The 23,596-nt window shown below is 35.9% G+C and overlaps 1 protein-coding gene across 3 annotated transcripts in view; it reads right to left on the bottom strand.

Moving 5' to 3' along the window:
- Positions 1–23,596, bottom strand: part of PARG (poly(ADP-ribose) glycohydrolase) — a 113,807-nt gene that overhangs the window by 25,040 nt on the left and 65,171 nt on the right. For all 3 annotated transcript variants that reach the window (XM_003929993.4, XM_010340604.3, XM_039477817.2), the window contains 3 exons: positions 20,758–20,818; positions 17,041–17,116; positions 12,435–12,582 (listed from right to left, as the gene is read on the bottom strand). In XM_003929993.4, the coding sequence (XP_003930042.1) occupies positions 12,435–12,582; positions 17,041–17,116; positions 20,758–20,818 (285 nt within the window). The remainder of the gene's footprint in view (positions 1–12,434; positions 12,583–17,040; positions 17,117–20,757; positions 20,819–23,596) is intronic.

Raw genomic sequence — 23,596 nt, 5'->3', positions numbered from 1 at the left:
AAAAAAAAATAGCTTTTCTACCAAATACTGCTGGAATAAGTAGACATTCATTGAAAAACCCATAAACCTTAACTGTGGCTGTACACTAAAAATAAAAATTATTTTCAGACAGACCAGACATAAATATAAGACTATAAGACTTCCAGAAGAAAACATAGGAGAATAGCTTTATAACATTGGGGGTAGGTATAAATTTCTTAGAGAGGATAAAGAAAGCAGTGACCATAAAATTTACAAAACAAAAACTAGAATAAGCAAATTCAAATACTTCTAGTCATTAAAACACCTTCAGGGCTGGGTGTGACAGCAATTTGGGAAGCTGAGATGGGTGGAGGCTGAGGCAGGAGAATCACTTGAACCTCGGAGGTGGAGGTTAAAGTGAGCTGAGACCATGTCACTGCCCTCCAGCCTGGGTGACAGAGCAAGACTACCTCAAAAGAAAAAAAAAGCCCAAAAAGCACCTTCAAGAAAATGCTTAGACAAGACTGGAGAAAAAACATTTGCAAATTAAATATCTGACAAAGGACTTGTGTTCAGAATATGTGACAAACTCCTACATGTCAATAATAAAAACACAACCCAATTTAGAAAAATGGACAAAAGACTGAATATAAACTTCACACAGGAAGATATACAACTGGCTAACAACCACATGAAATATTGCTCAACATTATTAGTAATCAGAGAAATGCAAATTAAAATCACAGTGAGAAACCACTATATACTCAAAAAAGAGGCTAAAATAAAAAGAATGACAACACTAAATGTTGATGAGGATGTAGAACACGTGGGAAATCTCATTATATACTGCTGGTAGAACCTAAATTTGTATGGAAATTTTATTTCCATACAAATATACTGCTGATAGAACATAAATTTGTATTGTAAGGAAAACAGTTTGGCAATTCCTTATAAAATTAAACATACACATAGTCTTTGACCTAGAACTTCCATTCCTAGATATCTATTCAACAGAAATTGAAAATGTGTGCTCACAAAAACTGCATAGAACAATGTTCATAGCAGGTTTATTTACAATAGACTTGTATCAGTCACTATTCAACCAGAGAAATGGAACCAGTAGGACATATATACAAAGAGATTTATTACAAAATATTGGCCTACACAATTGTGGAGCTGACTAGTCAGGTCCAAAGGGTGGACTGGAACTCTCAGGCATGGGGTGAAGCTGCAGTGCACAGAGTAAATTTCCTCTAAAGAGAACCCTCAGTTCTATTCTTTAGGCCTTTCATCAGACTGAATCAGGCCCACCCAGATTACTGCTTATTTAATGCAAATTATATTGAATGTGGCTGGGCACAGCGGCTCAGGCCTGTAATCCCACCAGCACTTTGGGAGGCTAAGGTGGGTGGATCACTTGAGGTCAGTAGTTTGAGACCAGCCTAGCCAACATGGTGAAACCCTGCGCCTACTAAAAATATAAAAATTAGCTGATCATGGTGGCAGGCACCTGTAATCCCAGCTACTTGTGAGGCATTGGCAGGATCATCACTTCAACCCAGGAGGTAGAGGCTGCAGTGAGCCAAGATCACACCACTGTACTTCAGCCTGGGTGACAGAGTAAGACTTTGTCTCAAAGAAAAAAAAGAAAAAAAAATAATAATAAGGCTTACTGAACGTAATTAGATTAACTCCTTTACTTAAAGTTAACTGGTTGTAGACTTCGATCACATCTATAAAATACTTTTACAGCAATACCTAGGTAAGTGTTTGACAGAATAACTGGGGGCTATAGCCCAACTAAGTTGACATTAAAAAAGACTATCACAAAACTAAAAGTAGAAACAATCCAACTATTGATAAAAAATTAACAAAACATGTGCCATGATCATACAAAGTAATATTCCTTACTAATAAAAGGGATAGAATCACCGATATATTAAAAAACAAAGATATATCTCACATTATGCTAAACAAAAGATGCAAGATACAGAAGTATGTATGATATATATTTACATGACATTTCATTATTTAAAAAAGACAAAAGTAATTTATAATGAAAATAATAAAAATTGTGGTTCCTGGGGTTGGGGACTGACCAGAACAGGGCTCAAGGGAATTTTTTGAGGTGATAGACATGTTTTCTTTTATGTCTTGACAGGAGGGTGTGGGATTTAAGAGCACATCTATTTGCCAAAACTCACCGTATTTTCCACTTAACATTGTATACTTCCATGTGTATAAATTTTACTTCAAAAATAAAAAGAACTGTAAACAAATAGTGAACTCCATTTAACAAGTTTACTTTCTGCAGTGGCATGGTTTAGCAGTTCTGAAACTACCTTTTGTATAGACTAGGCTTAAACAAATGAGAAAAGTTGAATATATTGGGAACCACATTCTTCATTGTTGGGGAAGAGAGTTCCAATTATGGAAGGGGGGAAAGACTACAATATAGGCAGTGATGCTGGTTAAGAATGGGAGGCACCAGTATAAATTCACAGGTGTGTGTGTCTGTGTGTGTCTGTGTGTGTGTGTGTAACACATGTGTTCTAGTTCAAATCTTGGCTTCTAAAAACTAACTAAAATCCAGGACTACTTGCAGAAATGGTTGATTCTATAACTGGTGCAGATGAGCCTACAACATCTTTTTGTGCTAAAAAGATGGTGATGCTCAAAGAAGGAGGTGCATTAAAGAATGATGAGCACATGTCAATGGCATACAACAGTTAATTTGAAGGCATTCCCACTGATTGAATATGGGACAATTTAGCATCAAACAGATAATAGCAATGGGTCATAATTCACTGAATATAATAAGAATGCAAGTGACTATACTTATATATATATATTAATAGACACTAATAAATAACTATATACAAATAAGGAAAAAGGGAAAATCCTTCCTTATAGTAGAATGCCAACTATTAAATATATAAAGAATGGGAGTTTTAAAAATTATCAATGACTGCTAAAATTATTAGGTGAAAGTTAGATGAGAACAAGATATTTACAGTTTCCAAATATATAAAATATATAGCAAGAGATTAATTACAGAATGAAAACGAATAACCTGACAGTGGAGGAACCTGGTCGACCCAACTTACCAAGTTATTGTACGTATATCACAAATATTGAAACAAACTGCTATCACATGTCTCCTCAAAAGATGTACTAAGTAGGACACGGTATCATTTCAGTGGTATTCCCACCAAAATGAATAACCGGAACCTGATTAGGAAGAAGCAGTGGGCAAACACAAGAAAGACAATCTACAAAATAACCAGCCTACCCCCTTTAGAAATATCAAGGTGAACAAAGACAAGGAAAGGCTGAGAATGGTTCCAGTTTAAAGAATACCAAGGTACGGGCCTGGACTAACTGAAGACTGGAAAAGAAAGCTACAAAGGTCATAACTGGAATAACTAACAAAATTATATTATAATGTAGATTAGCTAACAGTATTGTATCAAATTAAATTTCCTGATTTTGATAACTAACTGGGCTGTGCTGATGTAAGACAATGTCCTCCTTCTCAGGAAATACACAACAAAGTATTTAGGGGTAAAAGAGCACAGTATCTCAGATATATTCCTAAACAATTCAAGAAAAGAAAATAGAGAAAATGATGAAGTAGATGGGATAAAAATGTAAACTGGTGAATCTGAGTTAAGAGTATATGAAAAGTCCATGTATTATTCTTGCAACTTTTCTGTAAGTCTGAAATTTCATACACACACACACACACACACACACACACACACACACACACACACACGCACACAAAGGCTGGGCGTGGTGGCTCATGCCTGTAATCCCAGCACTTTGGGAGCCTGAGGGGGGCACATCACAAGGTCAAGAGATCAAGACCATCCTGGCCAACCTGGTGAAACCCTGTCTCTACTAAAAATACAATAATTAGCTGGTCATGGTGGCACGTGCCTGTAGTCCCAGCTACTAGGGAGGCTGAGGCAGGAGAACTGCTTGAACCCGGGAGGTAGAGGTTGCAGTGAGCCAAGATCATGCCATACTGCACTCCAGCCTGGTGTCAGAGTGAGACTCCATCTCAAAAAAAAACCAAAAACAAACAAACAAACAAACAAACACCACATAATATAAAGCTATGAACATACTCTCTTTTCACATACGATTAGAAATTTCCAGAATCAAAAGTTCAAAGATTCAAACTCAATACTAATTTCCAGTCTACTATTTAGAACATTGCTTCTAAAAATAATTTGAACTTTAATTACTAGACATTTATCTAGAATTTTGGGCAAGTTATTCATGCTAAAAAATCAAGAAAATAACTACAAAATTCATGCTATTTCTTTTATGAAGCAGTCCTTGACACCATAAGTAGGGTTGATTGTTCCTCCTCTATGCCCCCAAGGTACTTTGCACATAACATTAGTAGAGCACTTAACATATTGAATTATAATCTGAAAATCAATTGCATTTCCACATGGTAGCAATGAACAATTAAAAATGGAAATTTAAAAACTTTACAACAGCAACAAAATTATGAAATACTTAAGGATAAATCTAACAAAATGGGGAAGAATTACACAATGAAAATATAAAATACTTGTGAGAAAAACGGACATGAATAAACAGAGATATATATCCTAGTCATTTCTCAAAGACAAGACATTGCTAAGATGTCAATTCAAACCAAATAGATCTGTAGATTCAAAGCACTCTCAAAACTCCAGCAAGCTGTTTTGGTAAATGATTCTGATCTAAATACTGACTCTGATCTAAATATCTGATCTGACACTGATTCTAAAACTCCTCAAAACAACTCTGAAGGAGAAATGCTGAAGGACCCACACTACCTGATTTTAAGACTTACAAAGCTATAGCAACCAAAACAAGAACAAAAATGACACATTAATAAGCTTACTTCAGTATTTAAAACTTCTATGCTTCAAAAGTCACTGAGAAGAGAATGAAAAGACATGCCACAAATATCTGATAAAGGATTTATATCCAAAATACATAAAGCTTTCAAAACTCAATTAAAAAAAAAGAAAACTTAGACAAAAGATAGCTTCATAAGTATAGTCACACATCCAAACTTACATAATTGTATACTTTAGTTTATTTTATGTCAATTATACCTCAATAAATCTGTCTTAAGAAATGGAATTTGACTTCCTCACTAGACTCTTGCTCCTCAAAGGCAGGGATTATAAATTATTGGCGGGGTGTGGTTGCTCATGCCTATAAGCCTAGCACTTTGAGAGGCCAAGTCAGGAGGACTGCCTAAGCGTAGGAGTTTGAGAACAGCCTGAACAACACAGTGAGACCTCTTCTCCACTGAAAATATTTAAAAAATCAGTTGGGTGCAATGGTGTGAGCCTGTAGTCTCTGTTACTCAAGATACTGAGGTGGGAGGATCCCTTGAGTCTAGGAGTTCGAGGCCACAGTGAGCTATGATTGTGCCACTGCACTCCAGCCAGGGCAACAGAGAAAGATCCTGTGTCTTAAAAAAAAAAAAAAAAATTTAACATTTGTATCTACATTAGCATCTTGTAATGCAAGAATATAAGAGCAGTTGCATAAGAGCATGCTGAATAAACATAATAATGAGCCAAATAAATTTAACTGAGATAAAATAATGAGTATGGAAATAATCAGAAGGAACTACATAATCGTCACATACTAAAAATTCACATCTACAAAAAATGCATGGCATGGTAAAAAGAGCACCACACTGAAATTATGAAACATGAGAAACTCAAAGTGAATCTTTACTAGTTAGGTGACCTTAGATCAGGCATCCCCAAACTACGGCCTACGGGCTGCATGTGGCCCCCTGAGGCCATTTATCCGGCCCCCCGCCACACTTCAGGAAGGGGCTCCTCTTTCATTGGTGGTCAGTGAGAGGAGCACAGCATGTGGCGGCCCTCCAACGGTCTCAGGGACAGTGAACTGGTCCCCTGTGTAAAAAGTTTGGGGACGCCTGCCTTAGATAACCAAACTTCACTGGACTTTATTTCATCATCTGAAATTCAGGGTTTTTTTTTTTTTTTTTTTTTTTTTTTGAGATGGAGTTTCGCTCTTGTTACCCAGGCTGGAGTGCAATGGCGCGATCTCGGCTCACCGCAACCTCCGCCTCCTGGGTTCAGGCAATTCTCCTGCCTCAGCCTCCTGAGTAGCTCGGATTACAGGCATGTGCCACCATGCCCAGCTACTTTTTTGTATTTTTAGTAGAGATGGGGTTTCACCATATTGACCAGAATGGTCTCGATCTCTTGACCTCGTGATCCACCCGCCTTGGCCTCCCAAAGTGCTGGGATTACAGGCTTGAGCCACCGTGCCCGGCCCAGGGTTCTTAATAATTCTTTTTTTGTTTACTTCACAGAATTGCTTGGGAAACTAAATAAGACAAGTAAAAAAATTCATTAAAACCCACAAAGCCATCATCAGTATTGGTGTCACTGGATTTAAATTTTTAAGGAGGTAGAGAAACTACAGATATGTGATTCTATTTACATGCGGGTGAAAAGCAACGTGGTCTGCTTGCCTGATAGGAATGAAGACTATAAGGACTACTTGTTCTTTTCTGTTTTCTGCCCAGCAGTAGACAAGCCTTGTTTTTCCTTTTCATAAAAAGACAAACTGCCTATTCTGATCTCTTAACTTAAACAAATACTTGTTCTCTCTTTTGAAAAGAAAGTGGTTGAAAAATATAAAACATCAATTATCATGTTTCTATTTCAGGTTAATATAGTTTCAATGTTCTTTTCTGAGAGGAACAAGGTTAGATTTTCTTCCTTCCTTCAGGAAAAATAAAAAATACACTTATAAACACTTTTGTACTAAACAAGTTAAATCCTGGGTTTTCTAAGTAGACACCTTTTAACATTATGTCAACTCTCTCCTTTGAAAAAAGTGAATGCCTTTAATCTGTTTAAAATTTAAATTTATTAATCAACTATGATGAAAATATAAAGGTAAACTGACAGCAGCTAATGAGACAGAAGACTGAATAACCTCGTGATAGGTCTCTCTGGGGATTGGCCTTAAAGACTTCACAGTCAAAGACCTTTACTTAAGGAAAAAACTAGAAGGAATCCATTAAAACCTTACCAAGAGTTCATGACCTCTTTATGATTTTTTAGATTTAGTAGTAAGAAACACTGTTATTTTACCTTATTAGAAATAAAAGTTTGTAATGAACATGGGAAAAAATATTTGGAGATTTAAAAAGATTCTACTTACCAATGGGTTGTTCCCTTGGAAAGAAGGTTTACATAAAAGGAATTTTACCCTAATTTTATTAGCAACACTCAAACAGTAATGATTATGCAATAGATAGAAAACTCTCGCCTTTAATTCTAATGATTATTAAACACTTAGAAAAGAAAGCATAAAAATGTTAATATCCAAACATTTTTGGAAAACTGACCGACTTTGGACCTTTTGCAATACGCTGATGTCCTGACAGGCACCTCTAGTACTGTAACTCTAGAAGATATCACCCGTACTATAAGTAATGGTGTCTAATTGTTATCATTTCTATAAGCTCTGCTGACACTCTGAAAAGATGTAAACATTTGTGATGTCTGGGATAATCTGATTCACTAGAGGACAGGTTTTATGTTAAATATATGAATACTCTGCCCAGTAGGTTTCACATCTAGGCATCTGCTTTATGTGCTCAACAAACACAAACAGAAAAACAGCTCCCAGAAAACTTAACACCCTTTGGTATTGAAACTAATTTCTGGACATTGTACAGATACAAATGACAGAATGGGGTGGAGAAGAAATGGGAAGACTGGAATTTTATCTCTTTCCCTCTATCTATACTTACTGAAAGGTTTTTAACTCATGGCTGCCTCAGGAAGAATCACAGCAAATAGAGGGATAACACTGTCGGTATAAAAGCATTTTTGCCTGTTTGCATGACCTGTTTCATATTCATTTAAAATACTGATACCAACCAGATGTTCCACAATGATGATAAATTTAATTTATTTCCAATTTCTCAAACTCTTCTACAGATTGAGGCAGCACAGTCACAGCCATTAGCTCACTGAACTGGATGCATCATTGAAGGAATGGAATTGATCAGGCAGATAGATTGCAGTGCATGGCTAAGAGTCTCCTAAGAAGGGAGATGGCAGAAATCCAGACATCAAATAGATGATGAAATGGCCTTTTCCATTAAGGGAACATCACATCACAGATATTAATTAGGAGGCACTATAATAAAGTTAAGTGGATGTGGGGGAAAATGCTGAGTTAAAAGTCACCCCAAATGTCCTTAGCCTAAGGTAATTACAGATCTGAAGGTAAGTCATGGCTCTGCAATTTTCCATTCATTTTACAATGGCTGCAGGTACGTTTAGAGATTATGTAAAAGGAGATTAGAATCCTTTTTTTAGACTGGGACAAGTTATCTTTAAAAAAAGAAAATATTCTATTGTTTTCCTTTTAACATTCCTGTTTAATTCCCAAAGAAAATGACATCCTTTATTTACATTAACAACATTAATGGAGGATAACGAAGTACTTACTACTTTAAAGAGAAATTAAGCAAATGAAACCAGTTAGCTTTAAGTTTAAATGCATTTTACCAAGATTTTTATTTTGTTGTTGTTGTTGTTGTTGTTGTTTGAGCCAGCGTTTTGCTCTGTCGCCAGGGCTGGAGTACAGTGGCGTCATCACAGCTTGCTGCAACCTCTCTGTCTCCCGAATTTAATCAATTTTCCTTCCTGCATCAGCCTACCAAGTAGCTGGGATTACAGGCATGCATCACCAAGCCCAGCTATTTTTTGTAGTTTTAGTAGACATGTGGGTTTCACCAAGTTGGTCAGGCTGGTCTCGAACTCCTGACCTTGTGATCCACCTGCCTCGGCCTCCCAAAGTGCTGGGATTACAGGCATGAGCCACCGCGCCCAGCCTTAAGTTTTTCATTCATCTTAAAAACTGACGGGGGCCGGGCGTGGTGGCTCAAGCCTGTAATCCTAGCACTTCGGGAGGCCGAGGCGGGTAGATCACGAGGTCAAGAGATTGAGACCATCCTGGTCAACATGGTGAAACACCGTCTTTACTAAAAATACAAAAAAAAAAAAAAAAAAAAAAAAAATTAGCTGGGCATGGTGGCACGTACCTGTAATCTCAGCTACTCAGGAGGCTGAGGCAGGAGAATTGCCTGAACCCAGGAGGCAGAGGTTGCAGTGAGCCGAGATCGCGCCATTGCACTCCAGCCTGGGTAACAAGAGCGAAACTCTGTCTCAAAAAAAAAAAAACTGATGGGATATTTTGTTCTAAGTCTTCAGTTCAAATTCACCTTAACAGCTAAAAACTTAAAATATTTTAAACATAATTTTTCAGTATAATTTGAATCAGTATATTTTGGATGATAAATTCATCTTAAAAACTGATGGGATATTTTGTTCCAAGTCTTCAGTTCAAATTTACCTTAACAGCTAAAAACTTAAAATATTTTTAAATATAATTTTTCAGTATAATTTGGATCATAATCACAATTCTGATACAATACTCCAAGTTACTATATCCAGGAAAAAAATTCCTTTGCAGAGGTTCCAATCTTAATTTCCTACATAAACTCAGAAAATTTAACATTTTTATTTTTTTTGCCTTCACCAAAACAGCAGAATCATGGGGATAAAAATTTACACAGGATGTCTAAATGGTATAGAATAACTCATTGAAAGCTCCTTTATCAACGGGACCTTTTAAAAGATAAACAGACATCAGCCAAAAATGGTGCAGTAAAAACCTCTGAAAACTCTCTCCTCCCGGAAAGCAATGGGAACACTGTGAGCACCGTGAGAATCAACTGAAAAGTAGCCAAAGGCTTGCGGCAATCCAGGGAGTGCTTATTCAAAAAAAACCAGCTGAATCTTGGTAAAAACAATAAACTTTGCAGTGTTTTATTTGCCTTATTCCCATCCCACTCTCCCAAGCTCCATCTCGGCCTTAAAAACCAACCTTCCTGAATCACAGTAAAAATCAGCAGCCATCAGAGTGGGCAAAAGAAAGCTGAAGCTTCTTAAAAGCCCAATTCTCAGAGAACTGTCATTATTTGACCTGTCTGGTGGTCCCCTGGAGGGCCCGCTCAGAAGGCTGTCTTTGATTGCCCAGTATGAAGAGCCTAATTCTTGTGAGGGTTTGCTGAAAACAATTACAGGCAATTGTTTAACACTGAGACTTCTTGAGGTGGCGGCTAACAACTGGGGCAAATAATAGGCTAACCAAAAGCTTCAAAGGAAAAGCTGAAGAATCACATGTCCACCAAGGGCTTTGAAAAGTTCTAATATATTAAAATCATAAGGAATCTAGAGGGCTCATGCATGACCATGGCCATATCAATGCTCAGGAAAAAAAAGAGAAAGCCTTCAGCTCTCTCTTCTGCCTGATCTTTACAGGAAGTGAAGGCTAAGGCAGAGGCATCACCTGCTTAGTGTAGTGTTGAAGGTGGACTGCACCTGCACATAGAGCCCTTCAACAAAGACTGAGAGACTTACTAGTTTCAAGCATCTAAGGAAATCTGTTCAATCAGCAGCTGACCACTAATCTAATGAACAAGGACTTCATTGGCCATACACAAGAAAGAACATAGACATCAAAACTTGTTTAGAAAAGTCATTTAAAAAAACAGCAAGAATGATGAACTGTGATGAAAGAGAAAATCTGATTTCCAGGGTCACATTACATTATTTAAATGTCAAATTTTAAACAAAAATTAGGAGACGTGGAATGAAATGAGATAGTATGGCCCATATTCAGAAAAAAAAAAAAAAAAAAAAAAAAAAAAAGGCAGTCATTCATTAGTAACTACCCCTGAGGAGCCCAGATGCTGGACTTAGTAGACAAAGAATTTACATCAGCTATTTAAAATATACTCAAACAGCTAAAGAAAACTATGTCTAAAGAACTAAAGAATAAGAATGATACCTCTCAAATAGTATTAATAAAGGGATAGAAATTATAAAAAATAAACAGAAATTTGTCATTGAAAAGTACAATAACTGGAAAAAAAAATTCACTAGAGAGAGTGAAAGCAATTTAGAGCAAACAGAAAAAAACAATCAGTGAACTTGAAGATAGGTTGATTGAGATTGAGTCTGAGGACCAAGAATAAAGAATGAAGAAAAATAAAAGAGCTTCTGAGCCCAGTGGAACATCGAGTGAATCAACAAACACATAATTGGGAGTTCCAGAAGATAAGGAAAGGGGCAGAAAAAATATTTGAAGAAATAATGGCCCAACATTTACGAAAAATTAATCTAAGCATTCAAGAGGTTCAAAAAACTTCAAGTAGGATAAAGTCAAAGAGATCCACAGGTAGACACACCATATTCAAACCACTGAAGGTGAAAGACAGTCTTAAAAGCAAAACATAACAAAGAAAATACACTCTTCTAAAAGTTGTCTACGAATCTCTCTGAGGCACAGGGTGGCTTCAAGATTAGACCTTGGAGTCTTAGTTTTGTCATGTATGTCACTGGAGGTAATGTGGTTGGGTACACATTTTATATAATTCATGGGAATAGAATAACAATAAACTAAATTCTTCAACCCAAATGAGTGTTTAGACCCCTAAACTAATCTCTAAGCAGTAATAGATTCTAAGTGGAAATAAAAAATCCACTTTTGCAGAAAAAAAAAAAAAATAGTAACAGCAACTGATGGTGCATTAATGGCAGTTATGTGGGAATGAATACTCTTTTAGGTACTTGGATAAAAGGCTCAACTTATATACAGTCCCTGATTAAGAGTTCATTAAGAGATATGATGTAATCGCTATTTTTCTTGGTAGTATATTCACAAGAAAATACTGTTATATAATGATATCTCAGTCTGAAGAAACAAAAGAAATTTAAGTCCCTATAACAGACCTAAAGTATACATTTGACTAAATTTCCCCCCTCCTCCTCCCATATTAACTTAAAGAAATCAAGAAGAAACACTAAGATAATCAGACTTTTTCTTTTAGGATTCAAAATTAGAGTAAACAAAAGGTTGTTGATTTACTTCTCTAAACAATGTTCCTGTGCTTCTTATATTTACACAATGTCTTCATACTAAAGTACAACAAACCACTTGAAATTTATTTTTAATAGAAACAAATCACTCTCAAAGTACAATGAGAGAATTATAATAGAATACATACTCAAAGGTATATCACTATGCTCTTCTTAGGAGCATTATTTTATCATAAAATTTCAGACTGGGCATAACTGAATAGTTTTTATCCCTGTTCTTCAGATAAAGATGTCAGTAAAGAAAAGATAAAGATAAGATGTCTTACTTAAAATTAGGAAAATAAGGCTGTAATAATTTCAAAAACTAAGTATAAATTAATGGATAAAAATATTGGGACTAACGCCCATGGAAGAGAAAAGCTATAGTGGGTAGTTTCTACTCTTCATGATAGATATTCACAGATGGGGAAGACTACCCCATTTTCCAGGCTTCCCAAAACTAACCTGTGATAATTAGACATTCATTGTGATCCAGCACCTCAGTGAAGAGCCGTGAAACAATCAACTCAGGATTGATTAAAAAGCGGATTTCTTCTTGCACAAGTCCTGCACTGGTTACACCACCTCCAACAAAACGATTTGCAAAATCCACCTGTTTGGGGAAATGTGGCATATTAAATAATGGTCAAAAATACCTACATATATGATCAAGAAGCACACAGTTTCTAAGCTCTCATCTTTTCCCCTCCCATGAAAATCAACCCCCAAATAAGTAAACTTCCCAGGAAGGGCAGATTATGGTTACTTGCACTCTTTCCATCTCACTGCAATTAACATCTCTGCTTATTTCTCTGGATCACAGAACCAGAGAAGGATCTGGAAAATGGAGCTTTTAGGCATAATATTATGTATCATACAGACTCTTGTTTATAAACCTATTTGTGTCTCAAGGGCCACAAATCAAGGGGAGGGACTTTATCTGGGAAGGTTTCAAAGTCATTCTCCCCCATTCACTACTTCACGTGACTTATATAATTACACATTTCTTAGGTAATACGGTAACCGAACACTTGCCCTAAAGAACTGAAAAGTTTAGTAATCAACTTTTGGGGTCACCTTTTCCAATCTTATTGATAGAAAAAAGAGATAAAATTTTTGTCCTTCTAAATTCAACCCCAAACGACATGAACATTACAAACTATTTTTTAAAAATATAACTAAGGAAAAAAGGAAGACAGAAAACCCAGTATAGCAACAAAGATTCAATTAAATTAATTTGGTTGGAAACTCTAAGCTTTATGTGGAGTCACATGGCGGCATCCCCAAATTCCTACTAATAAGGAAGAGTTACACAGTCCTCCAGAGAAACTGAACTCAACTTGCTGGCATTACTTCCATTTGTCCAGTGTGTCCAGCACTGTGCCACCCTCATGAGGCAACATGTAAGAAACAGCAACCATCTTTCCCTTAGTGAGACCATCTGAGGAGTTAGATTACACACACACACACACACACACACACACACACACACACACCCCTTGTGTACATATACAGTCATACACATAAGTAAAATAGAATTTACTAAATATCACAAGGCTTATATGCTCTCCAACTATTCAAAAATATATGATTTCTTAAACCTTCAGTGTTCTCTAAAGCAACTGATATTAAATGACAATCTGAAGCCTATTTTATAAGATAGTAAAACAAGAATATGAAACATTTTATATGTAAAAATATATGTGAAAAGAGACATAAATTAATAAAAGGCGAAGTAGTTTTTACCACAGAACTTAGAAAACACTAAAATATACCACTGAGGAGTTCTTCAAATGAGTTACCAGAATCATATATTTGGATTTGTATTCGGAAGTACTAAAATCAATGCTAAAAAAACAGAGTAACTCTTTAGCTTATACAGGAAAATATTTTTGGTGAAACCAGTTTGTTGATTAGAATTAGTTGCCTACTACATATGAGGTCTGGACTGGGTGATTCATGGCTTAAACTGTTCAATTCAATAAATATTTACTGAGTACTGTGCTGGGAACCATTGGATACAAAGATGAATAAGATGTGTATGATTCCTGGTCTCATGGCATTTGCAATCTAGACGGGAGTCAGGCAGAATGAGAAGATGATTATTAAAGAGCTTGTTACTATACATATTTCCTAATAATGCAATTAACTAAAATTGGAGCAGGAGAGAAGATAGGAAAGCTTTACAAGAGGATGTCCCAGCTGACATGCAGGCTGAGGGCATAGATGCACAAGAACACAGGGAAAAAACTGTAAATCACTGTATGAGGGGAATGGTAAAAGATTCCTCATGCTAGCATGCAGTGTAGAGTAGCTGGAGGCTTGCAGTTGGTGATGAGGTGGGTCTGAGGTCAAAGGAATTTTTTTTACTCAATTTCCCCAGAACCTCTGAAGGTTCTGGGAAAGATTCAAGTAACACCTGGACCTATGTTTTAGAAAGATAATTCAGGCTAGAGTTTAAAGGATGAATGGAAAAGTGTAAAATTGAAAGTAAAAATGCTGGTTAGGTGACTACTAAAAAATTTATACAAGTACTACTGGGGCTTAAAAAGGAAAGCGGTAAAGGAATGAGAGGAAACTCAGTAAAGAAATAAAATGGACTGCACTTGAGAACTAAGAGACTGGCTGAGTGCCTAGAAGTATAATGATATTTTGCCTACAAATGAGAAACAGATGAGGTTTAAGATTGGCTTAACTTAATTTTTACTGGAATAAGGTACATAACAAAAATAAAAAGATAAGGTCTATCCAACTTATGTTTTACTTGATAATGATCATGAAATACATTCAATGTGTGTGCTATTGTTCACTCTTTGAATAAAAGGCCAACATTTTTAACTTGAAAGGTGTGCACAGAAATAAAGACCCTAAACTCAGCATGCCTCTAAAAGCAGGAGTCTTTTAGAAAACCCAAGTTTTACTACTTAAAAAAGTTCTTAACAATAAAGACTCTCTGTACCAGTTGAGAAACCTGTTCCAGTACATGAAAACAAGAATGTGAGTGCATCTTTATTTTCAGCCAGTTATCTTCCAAGTCACTTTAAAGCTACCTGTTCCAACTACTCAGCTTCTGAATTATAACTTGATGAAAAGACAGGAATGATAATGCTCCTCAGAGAGGTTTTGTTGTTGCCACTCAGCATAATGTAATGTATATGCTACACCAGGAGCTTTGTAGCACTGCAATACAGTATTTATTCCCTGATCTCCTGGGGAGACATGGCATAGGTAGGGAGAACAATTAATAGCAAGAAGCCCTTACAGTATTCTTTTAATCTACCGAGGTCTCACATTTCATCTATTACATAATTCCAAGGAAGTGGGGAGGATCTCAACCTTAACTGTTGTTAAATTCCTTGTCGAATTATACTGTAATGAAAAGTCAGCATTCCTGTGGTGCTAACTAGCAGTAACTCTGTTTAGTTCACGTGTATTAAGAATCTCTCAGTTTATCCAAGACTTCAAAGCAGGAAAGAACTTCATCAAGAGAGGAATGTGGGGGAAGACGTGATATTAATGTAAACCAATATTTAAGTCTATTTTAAGATGATTTTTTAAACAGAAAAAAGGTACAGGATTAAATACAAATTTAAATATGTTTTGTTCTGTTTTGTTTTTGTTTTGCCAAAGTTAAACACAGGAAAAATATTAATTCAGCTATTCTAAGTATTTTTGTTTATAAGCTCAAATAACCATTGGGAGAAGGTGATTTAGAAGAAAACATGGTTTATCTCTTTGAAGATTTTAATTACAAATATGTCCAAATATAAGGCCATTTAAAAAAGAATCTCAGTTTCATTTAAATAATAACTAGACACAAATTTTATAGTAAGCCTTAAGTTATTTAAACAAATCAGTCCATTTTCAGGCAACTGTTTTCTTTAGATTCTGAACCAATATAAGCACCAAGTAAGAATCCGAGGAAAAAAAAACTATTCTCAGTATAAGTGAGATGGTATACAAGCTTCTTTCAAAGAAAACTCGTGCCGGGCGCGGTGGCTCAAGCCTGTAATCCCAGCACTTTGGGAGGCCGAGGCGGGTGGATCACAAGGTCAAGAGATCGAGACCATCCTGGCAAACATGGTGAAACCCTGTCTCTACTAAAAATACAAAAAAAACTAGCTGGGCATGGTGGCGCGTGCCTGTAATCCCAGCTACTCAGGAGGCTGAGGCAGGAGAATTGCCTGAACCCAGGAGGCGGAGGTTGCGGTGAGCCGAGATCGGGCCATTGCACTCCAGCCTGGGTAACAAGAGCGAAACTCCGTCTCAAAAAAAAAAAAAAAAAAAAAATCTCAAAGAAAACTCATTTACAACGTTCTTATAAATGGGATAAGAACACGAAACACTGACATTTTGTCTCTGATTAATGAATTTTAAAGAAGCACTGTAAATCAAAAAGTTAGGTTAGATATTACTGTATTTTAAACATGGGGTTTTTGTTAACCTCCTTTTCCAAAAATACTTTTTAAAGGTAAAGGCAATAACAGATTATTAACAAAGATTGAAGGGTAGACAGAATTATCTGCTTTTAACAAAGAAAAGACATAGCAAGCATAGCTAGCTCAAATGCATGAAACTGTTACATATAAGAAGCCTTTCTTATCAATCAGTTTTAGATGTCTGCCCCCTCAACCTAAACAAAGCTACTGGTGGCAGGAAGACATCTCAAGCTGGTCATCAACTGGGGCAGAGCAAGAAGAGCCTTTAAGGAAAAAGAATGAAAACGCTTGGTGACAGTCTGTCAAGACTATACCCTGGGAACTTCCTCCACTGTCAACGTACGATCAACGTCTGAACCAAGAGGACTGATGCTGTCCAGATCTTGCAATTTTCTGTCAAAGGCTCTTTAGAGAAGCACATGTAAGAAACAGAGAGTATACCCTGGCAAATAACAACATTACCAAGGCTGTCAAAGTGATCTGTTTGGTGTTTTTCTTCATTCTGCTATCATGCTTCTTTGCATTAAATCAGTTTAGGAGACAAATAAACAGCTTTTCAAATTTCTTTTGCTATCAGAAGCTTTACAAGAGAAAGTCCTAACCATACATAGGCACTACTGAGATTCACCTACCTGTAGCATGCCTCGGCCATTTCCTTCTATGGTACCTTCGTAAGTGACATGCAATCGTGTCAAGGGTTTTTCACATCTACAATGTAAAAAGATATTCCCTTACTTATTGTTTTAATGACAAGTCATTCACTCTGGACAAATCTGAAAATACAAGCGACTATTCAAAAACTGAAACCACCCCAAATCTCAAAAGCCAGAAACAGATGCCTACTGTTAACATTCTTGGTATTGATCCTCCTCATTCAAACACGTAAATATACATATTTAAATTAATATGGGATAACATATCATTTGAAACCTGCTTTTCCTCTAAATAATATGAAGATTTTCTTCTTTAAAACAATTGAAAAACATTTCAAAATATAAAAAAAGGAAGATCTATGAAATTCAATTATGGCTAGAGTTGGCAATCTGAGGAAAAATGTAGAAAAAAATTTGTCAGTAAATCATATATGATTCTCATATGGCCTCTATTTTCTATTTTCACTGTTTGATAACTGTGTGTGTGTGTGTGTGTGTGTGTGTGTGTGTGTGTGTGTGTGTCTGTGTGTGTTGTGGGGATGTCTTGATGAAAATACATGCCACAAGGGTACTTTTCTATTAATAAGGTTAACAGATAAACCTAGTATCTGTAATTGAAAAGGTATAATTATTTTTTTCCCCTTTCAACCACAGTCACTGAGGTATTTACTTGGCTTATGTTATATTAACAACAAATGTCATTGTATTAATAGCATTTGATAACATTATTTTACTTATTAGATTTTTTCCCCTGATCATTCACTGAATAAAAAATAGAAATTATTATGAATGTAACAGAGGAGATCCAAAGGTCTAACTTACATAAGAGTGCCAATAATTTTTTTGGGGGGAGAGGTGGGGGAGGGGCAGGAGGAGATGATTCTATTTTTAGAAAATAGTCCAGGAGGTTAGCTGGTAAGTACTGAGAATTGCTTGATTCCTTCCTGGTTTCAATGAATTTAAATACACTTCTGGCAAAACTCCAGCCCAACAGACTGATAGCTTTAACTCGGAAGGTAATTCTGTACAGGTTCTGTCTAAGAGCTTTATTTATATTAACTACTTGAATCCTCTCAACAACCCTATAACTATCTCCTTTCATAGATGGGGAAACAAAGCACAGAACTTCTAAGTAAGCTAACCAAGACTAGTAAATAAAGTAGCATAGATGTGAAACGAGATAGTATCACTCAATTGTACAGGCTCTCAATCAGTATGCTCTACTTTTAGAAAAATTACTTTCCCAGTCAGTCTCTTGTAGAAAGCAGTATCATGTTAGATTTTTTTTTTTAACTTCCTTTTTAAGGTCCTACTTTCATAGCCGTTTTATTCAGAGGAAGACCCCTGTGAGCATACTACTAAAAAGTTTATAAACAAGCATAATCTAAAAATCTCTGGGCTGTCAGTCAGGACTTCAGAAGAGGAATTCCATCAGATATCAACTATTCTCCATGACTGAAGCTAGAAACTTTATAGTATAGCTCTTAATAAAATTATGAAATGGCTAGAAACTTTTTTTGGGTTTTGTTTTGAAGCGTCTTCTAATTTCCTGATAGGTCATCCTCTATACCCCTGCTTCAGGAGTCAAAGACATAGATGATCAGGGCTCTAATTAAGCTTGGCAAAAGTATTTGCTGATAATCAAAGGGTTAATTATACCATGCCAGAAACTTGGAATTCAGAAAAGCCTCTAAGCTCCTGGCACCCATTTAGCCCCTTACTCTTGGAAACACCAACAATCCTCATCTCTTTTTCAATCTCCCTCTTTAAGTGAATGCATGTTTCTGGTTCTGTGAAGTCTAGGAGACTGATTTTAATTACATTCTCCAACTCACTTAAGAAGCAGCTAAAACAAAAAAGAGATCAATGAAATAAAAATAAGTTAGCAAAGGTATCAAGTTAAATTCTGCCTATCAAAATTAAGGGGACAATCTTGGTCTCACTTAGAGGCAAAGTTACTGTGTCTCACTGACACAGCAGCCTTGCCAGTCTCTGCATTTTGACCTGTCCCTTTTCTCCCACATGGTGGTACAGAAATGGGTGTTCTTTCACATTAGTGCCAAATGAATGTCAGATGCAAAGTAGAGATCCTGGATGAATTAAAAATAAGCCCTCAGATTTATCTGTAAAATCTACAGCAAAGTAACAGGAACAAAACATCTCCATTACTATGAGAGATTAACAGAAGAGTGAAGAAAAACAATCCTCTGCACCATAGAGATGACACAGCATAATGGTACTTTTAATTCCAGGCACCATATTTTAAGAGGGCCGAATGAATGGGACTATGTTAAGAGCAGAGATAAAGGGTTTAGGATTCATATTATGTGTGAAATAGAAGAAATGAATCAGTTGAGTATGAACTTGTGTGCACTGTTAGAGAGGGAAGTAGGTCAAGAAGTCATTATGATACATGAAGAAGAGTTAAACAAAACTAGAAATTCAGATTTATTTATGAAGCTCCAGAAGGAAGAACCAGGAATGGTGGAAAGTGAATATAGAAGACTTTTAGTGAATGAAAGCATGAGATGACAACACAAGGAGCCACCAATGGAACAAACTGATGTGAAACGGAATCTGCCATCACTGAAGCTATCCAGTTTCCATCTGTCGCAGGTATTACAGAGCTGATCAACAGTTTTAGCAGATGGCTGGGGTTCCTTTCAGATCTAACATGCCATGATGCCAAAATGCTGTACATGTTCTCATCTTTTTCTGGCTCATTGTTTTTTCTCTCTTCAGGTTGCTTAACCTTTTATCTACTTCCCTCTATTAATAATCATCTAAACCATGCACTCTGTCTTCTGAAGTAAATTTCTTTTTCAGTCACCTCACAAATAAACATCTTTGATGGATGAAAACACCACAGGAAAGCCACCTAAGCAAATATGACTTCTCAGGTTAATTTCTTTTAAGTGATTTCCATTCATCACTAATTCCAAACCAAACAATTACAATCATAAAATTATTAGAAAGTGAAAATGGGAGGCATTGGTCAAATACGTGTTTAGTATGCTTCATCATGTATTCCAACATATTTAAAAAGTTAATCCACATTTCTTTAAGTGTCCTGGGAGACTTGCTTTAGATTAAAAATAAGTTAACTATTTCAGGACACTAAGGCTCTTACAAATCTGAATTAGCTCAGATTGGCTGCTATCTCGTCAATATTTTCTGATAAATAACAAACAGTAAATACAATTTTCCACAAAATCTACCAGCAGTGCACATGGGCAGCCAAAATTAAAAATTCTTGCCACTTAGACAAATTTTAGATGGTTTGTTCACTAAAATGTAAGTAATAAAAAGACTTCTCAATCTCGTCCTCTAGAAAGAAAAGCCATGAAGTTCAAACGCTAACCAAAAAAAGGGGAGGAAAAACATTTAAATATTTGTGTTCTTTTTATTAGTGTCTTCACATACAACACTCCTTAATTCTAAACAGGACTTTCTTTCTGAAGACAAAAAAAGACAAAATGGTAGAAATCAAAGAGTTATATGGACTTTGATTTAAAAGGCACGACCTTTTCAACAATGAGAGCTATCAATAGATCATTTATGAGTAGAAATTCCCTGGCACTAGGATAATTAGAGGTTGGAAAACCATCATTCCAGGTGCTATAAAACAGAATCCTCTCACAATGTAAGAGTTCTTTAGTTCTAGGGGTCCAGGATTATTTTTATTATTATTGTTACCTTTCCCACTCTGGAAAATCTTCAAGACTTTGTCTTGTAAATGTCACCAACCCAGTAGGTTCTATAGAAGCAATAAAAAAAAAAAATACCCAAAATAAGTTTCAATTTTGAAAAGATTATACACACATACATACACACACACTCAGTAAAAGAATAAATCTAACATTGGCTATAAAACTCATCAGGCAATATCAAGCCTAGCATTGGAATATAACAGAATATTGATTGAAAATAATATTATCCTTACAGTAGAAACTCCTTCTACACAATAATAAGCCTTCACTAAACAAAACTATACAAATAATAGCACAACAGGAGGATTTGAGCGCTGGTACTTTTTGGTGAAGTTTTTGAAGCTGAATACACTTTTTTAAAAAAAAGCATTGAAAAAAAGGATGTACAACTGGTATACCTTTGCAATAAAGACAAAATTGAATTTCAATTTGTAGACTCCTTTACAAAGAAAGAACTTAACCCTACATTCAAAGACTGGTGAACAGATACACATTTATGTACTTTAAGGTAAGTGAAATGTCACAGATTTAAAAAGGAAATCATTTACACATCCTCTGGAGTCAGTACAGTAAAGTCCCGGGCTTAGATAGTGGGCAATCACTCTACTTGCTAGTAGAGTCTTAGCCAGAGGAGAAATTACTGGTTCTAGGAGTTTACAGAACAAAGATGACATATTTTTCAAGGAGCAATGAATTTGGGAGAATTAAAATGAAGTATTATTAATGCAGTCAATAATTTTAGAGGATGAGTTCCTTTTCTAGTCAGATTTACTTTTTTTAAAACTAGTAACAAAAAGAAACAAATAAATCAGCTGGCCAGAAGTAATTTGTCTTGATTCAAATCAAAGAACAAACTAAAAAGGCCATGCCATTTCTGTTTTCTTGAATAGAAAAAAAGCTCTTAAGGAAAGAAAGAGATGTCAGGAACTATTAGTGATGACGGAGTACAGCCCAGTAAAATCCTGGCCATCATCATTTCATTCCTATGCACAATTCCACATTTTCTTGTTCTCAGTCAAAAGCAGGCACCGCTAAAAAACCATATGGAGCAGTTGTGGTAGAAAACAAAATTTTATGTTAACATGGGTCATACTTTCTTTAGATATCTAACTTTAAGATAAATGGATAGCATATTTAAAACTCACAAGTGGTCAGACAACTCAAACACTAGAGAAGTAATTCCATGAATATAACAGACCATCTATCTTGTCATTCAGTAACTTAGCAGAGAAGTAAGAACATTAAAATGTCCTTCATATATACAAAGAGATGCTAAGATAAATTCATAAACACTGCTGGCAAAGCAAGAAAAGGCAGAAGAACATGGTTTCTTAGATAAAATTATTAACAAAAATGCCTTGAGAGCACATCTGTTAGCTTTCTTTCATAAAAAGGGAACTTTCATCTCAGAATAGAACACTTTGGTTAATCAAATACTTCCCATAATAAAGTCACAATATATGCTACATATAGGTCATAAATTTCCAAAAACCTGATCTATAAGATACTTTATGTAAAACTATGTAGAAAATAATTTAATTAAGAAGGCTCTTTAAACTCTTTCAGTCTCAAGATCCTCATCAAATATAAAATAAACATGTTTAACAACAGCGAAAAGTTGGTCCTGATGGAATTCTAGTTTATCAATTCTAAAAGGCACGTTTTTTCACTTATTAAATTTCTGAAACTGGAATACATCTTTTATAATAGAGGTATCTTACCATAGGTCTAGACTAGAGGTGAATTTATTCTGCTTCTGCTGTCGTCTGGGAGCACCACCAGCCCAATATCATCTGAATCAAATCGTTTGTGGCAGGCCTTTATGGACCACACTGGTGGTAAGGCTGCATACCCGAAGCTTAGGGCTTGTGGTTCAAATTCTCAGAGAAACGTTTTTTTCCTTTCTCTATTTAGTGTCAAGGTTGAGACTTGTACATTTCTTTATGGTCCCTTTTCTGGATGGTCAAGTTAATTTCTCATTTATCCTTAGGTGTACCACTCTTGTGAGTCAGGTCTCCTACTAAACTCCCTGTCCTGTGTGTTTTTTTCCTTCTTAGAGGGATATAATGTAATAGCACTTAAAAAAAAAACAACAAAAAACAAAAAACTATGACATCTTAGATTTGGTGAAATACAGTACCTAAAATAAGCTTCTGAAGTCTATTGAGTAGGCTCCAGAACTTCTATACAGCTACTCATTAAACTGCAACCTCTTTTATTCTCTTTAGTATTTCCTCCTTAAGCTGTCAGCTTTACATACTGAAGACCAAGAGCAATGTTATACTGTATTTCTACAAAGAAGTTAATTACCATGTATAGTGAATAAGTCAGAAAATAAAAAAATGTCTACTTGTATTTCTTCAAAGTCCCAATATTTATAATGGTATATACATTTCTAGTTGAAAAAACAAACTTTTAGCTTTTTCCTCAAAGTATGTGAAATCCTAAAATTTAGAAAGCCAAGAGAGTTTTTAGAGAAGACGTATGTGACTTGACTCCCAGGACAAAAAAGTGAACTCTGGGTCAGGCACGGTGGTTCATGCCTGTAATCCCAGCATTTTGGGAGGCCAAGGTGGGCAGATCACAAGGTCAAGAGATCCGGACCATCCTGGCCAACATGGTGAAACACCAGCTCTACTAAAATATAAAAATTAGCTGGGCGTAGTGGCAGGTACCTGTAGTCCCAGCTACAGGCAGAAGAATATTGCTTGAACTCAGGAGGCAAAGGTTGCAGTGAGCTGAGATTACGCCACTACACTCCAGCCTGGCGACAGAATGAGACTCCATCTCAAAAAAAAAAAAAAGTGAACTCTGTATTACTTAGT

The sequence above is a fragment of the Saimiri boliviensis genome, chromosome 12 (assembly GCF_048565385.1).
Source record: "Saimiri boliviensis isolate mSaiBol1 chromosome 12, mSaiBol1.pri, whole genome shotgun sequence".
NCBI classification, from domain to species: domain Eukaryota; kingdom Metazoa; phylum Chordata; class Mammalia; order Primates; family Cebidae; genus Saimiri; species Saimiri boliviensis.
This window is presented reverse-complemented; position numbering and strand designations above follow the sequence as displayed.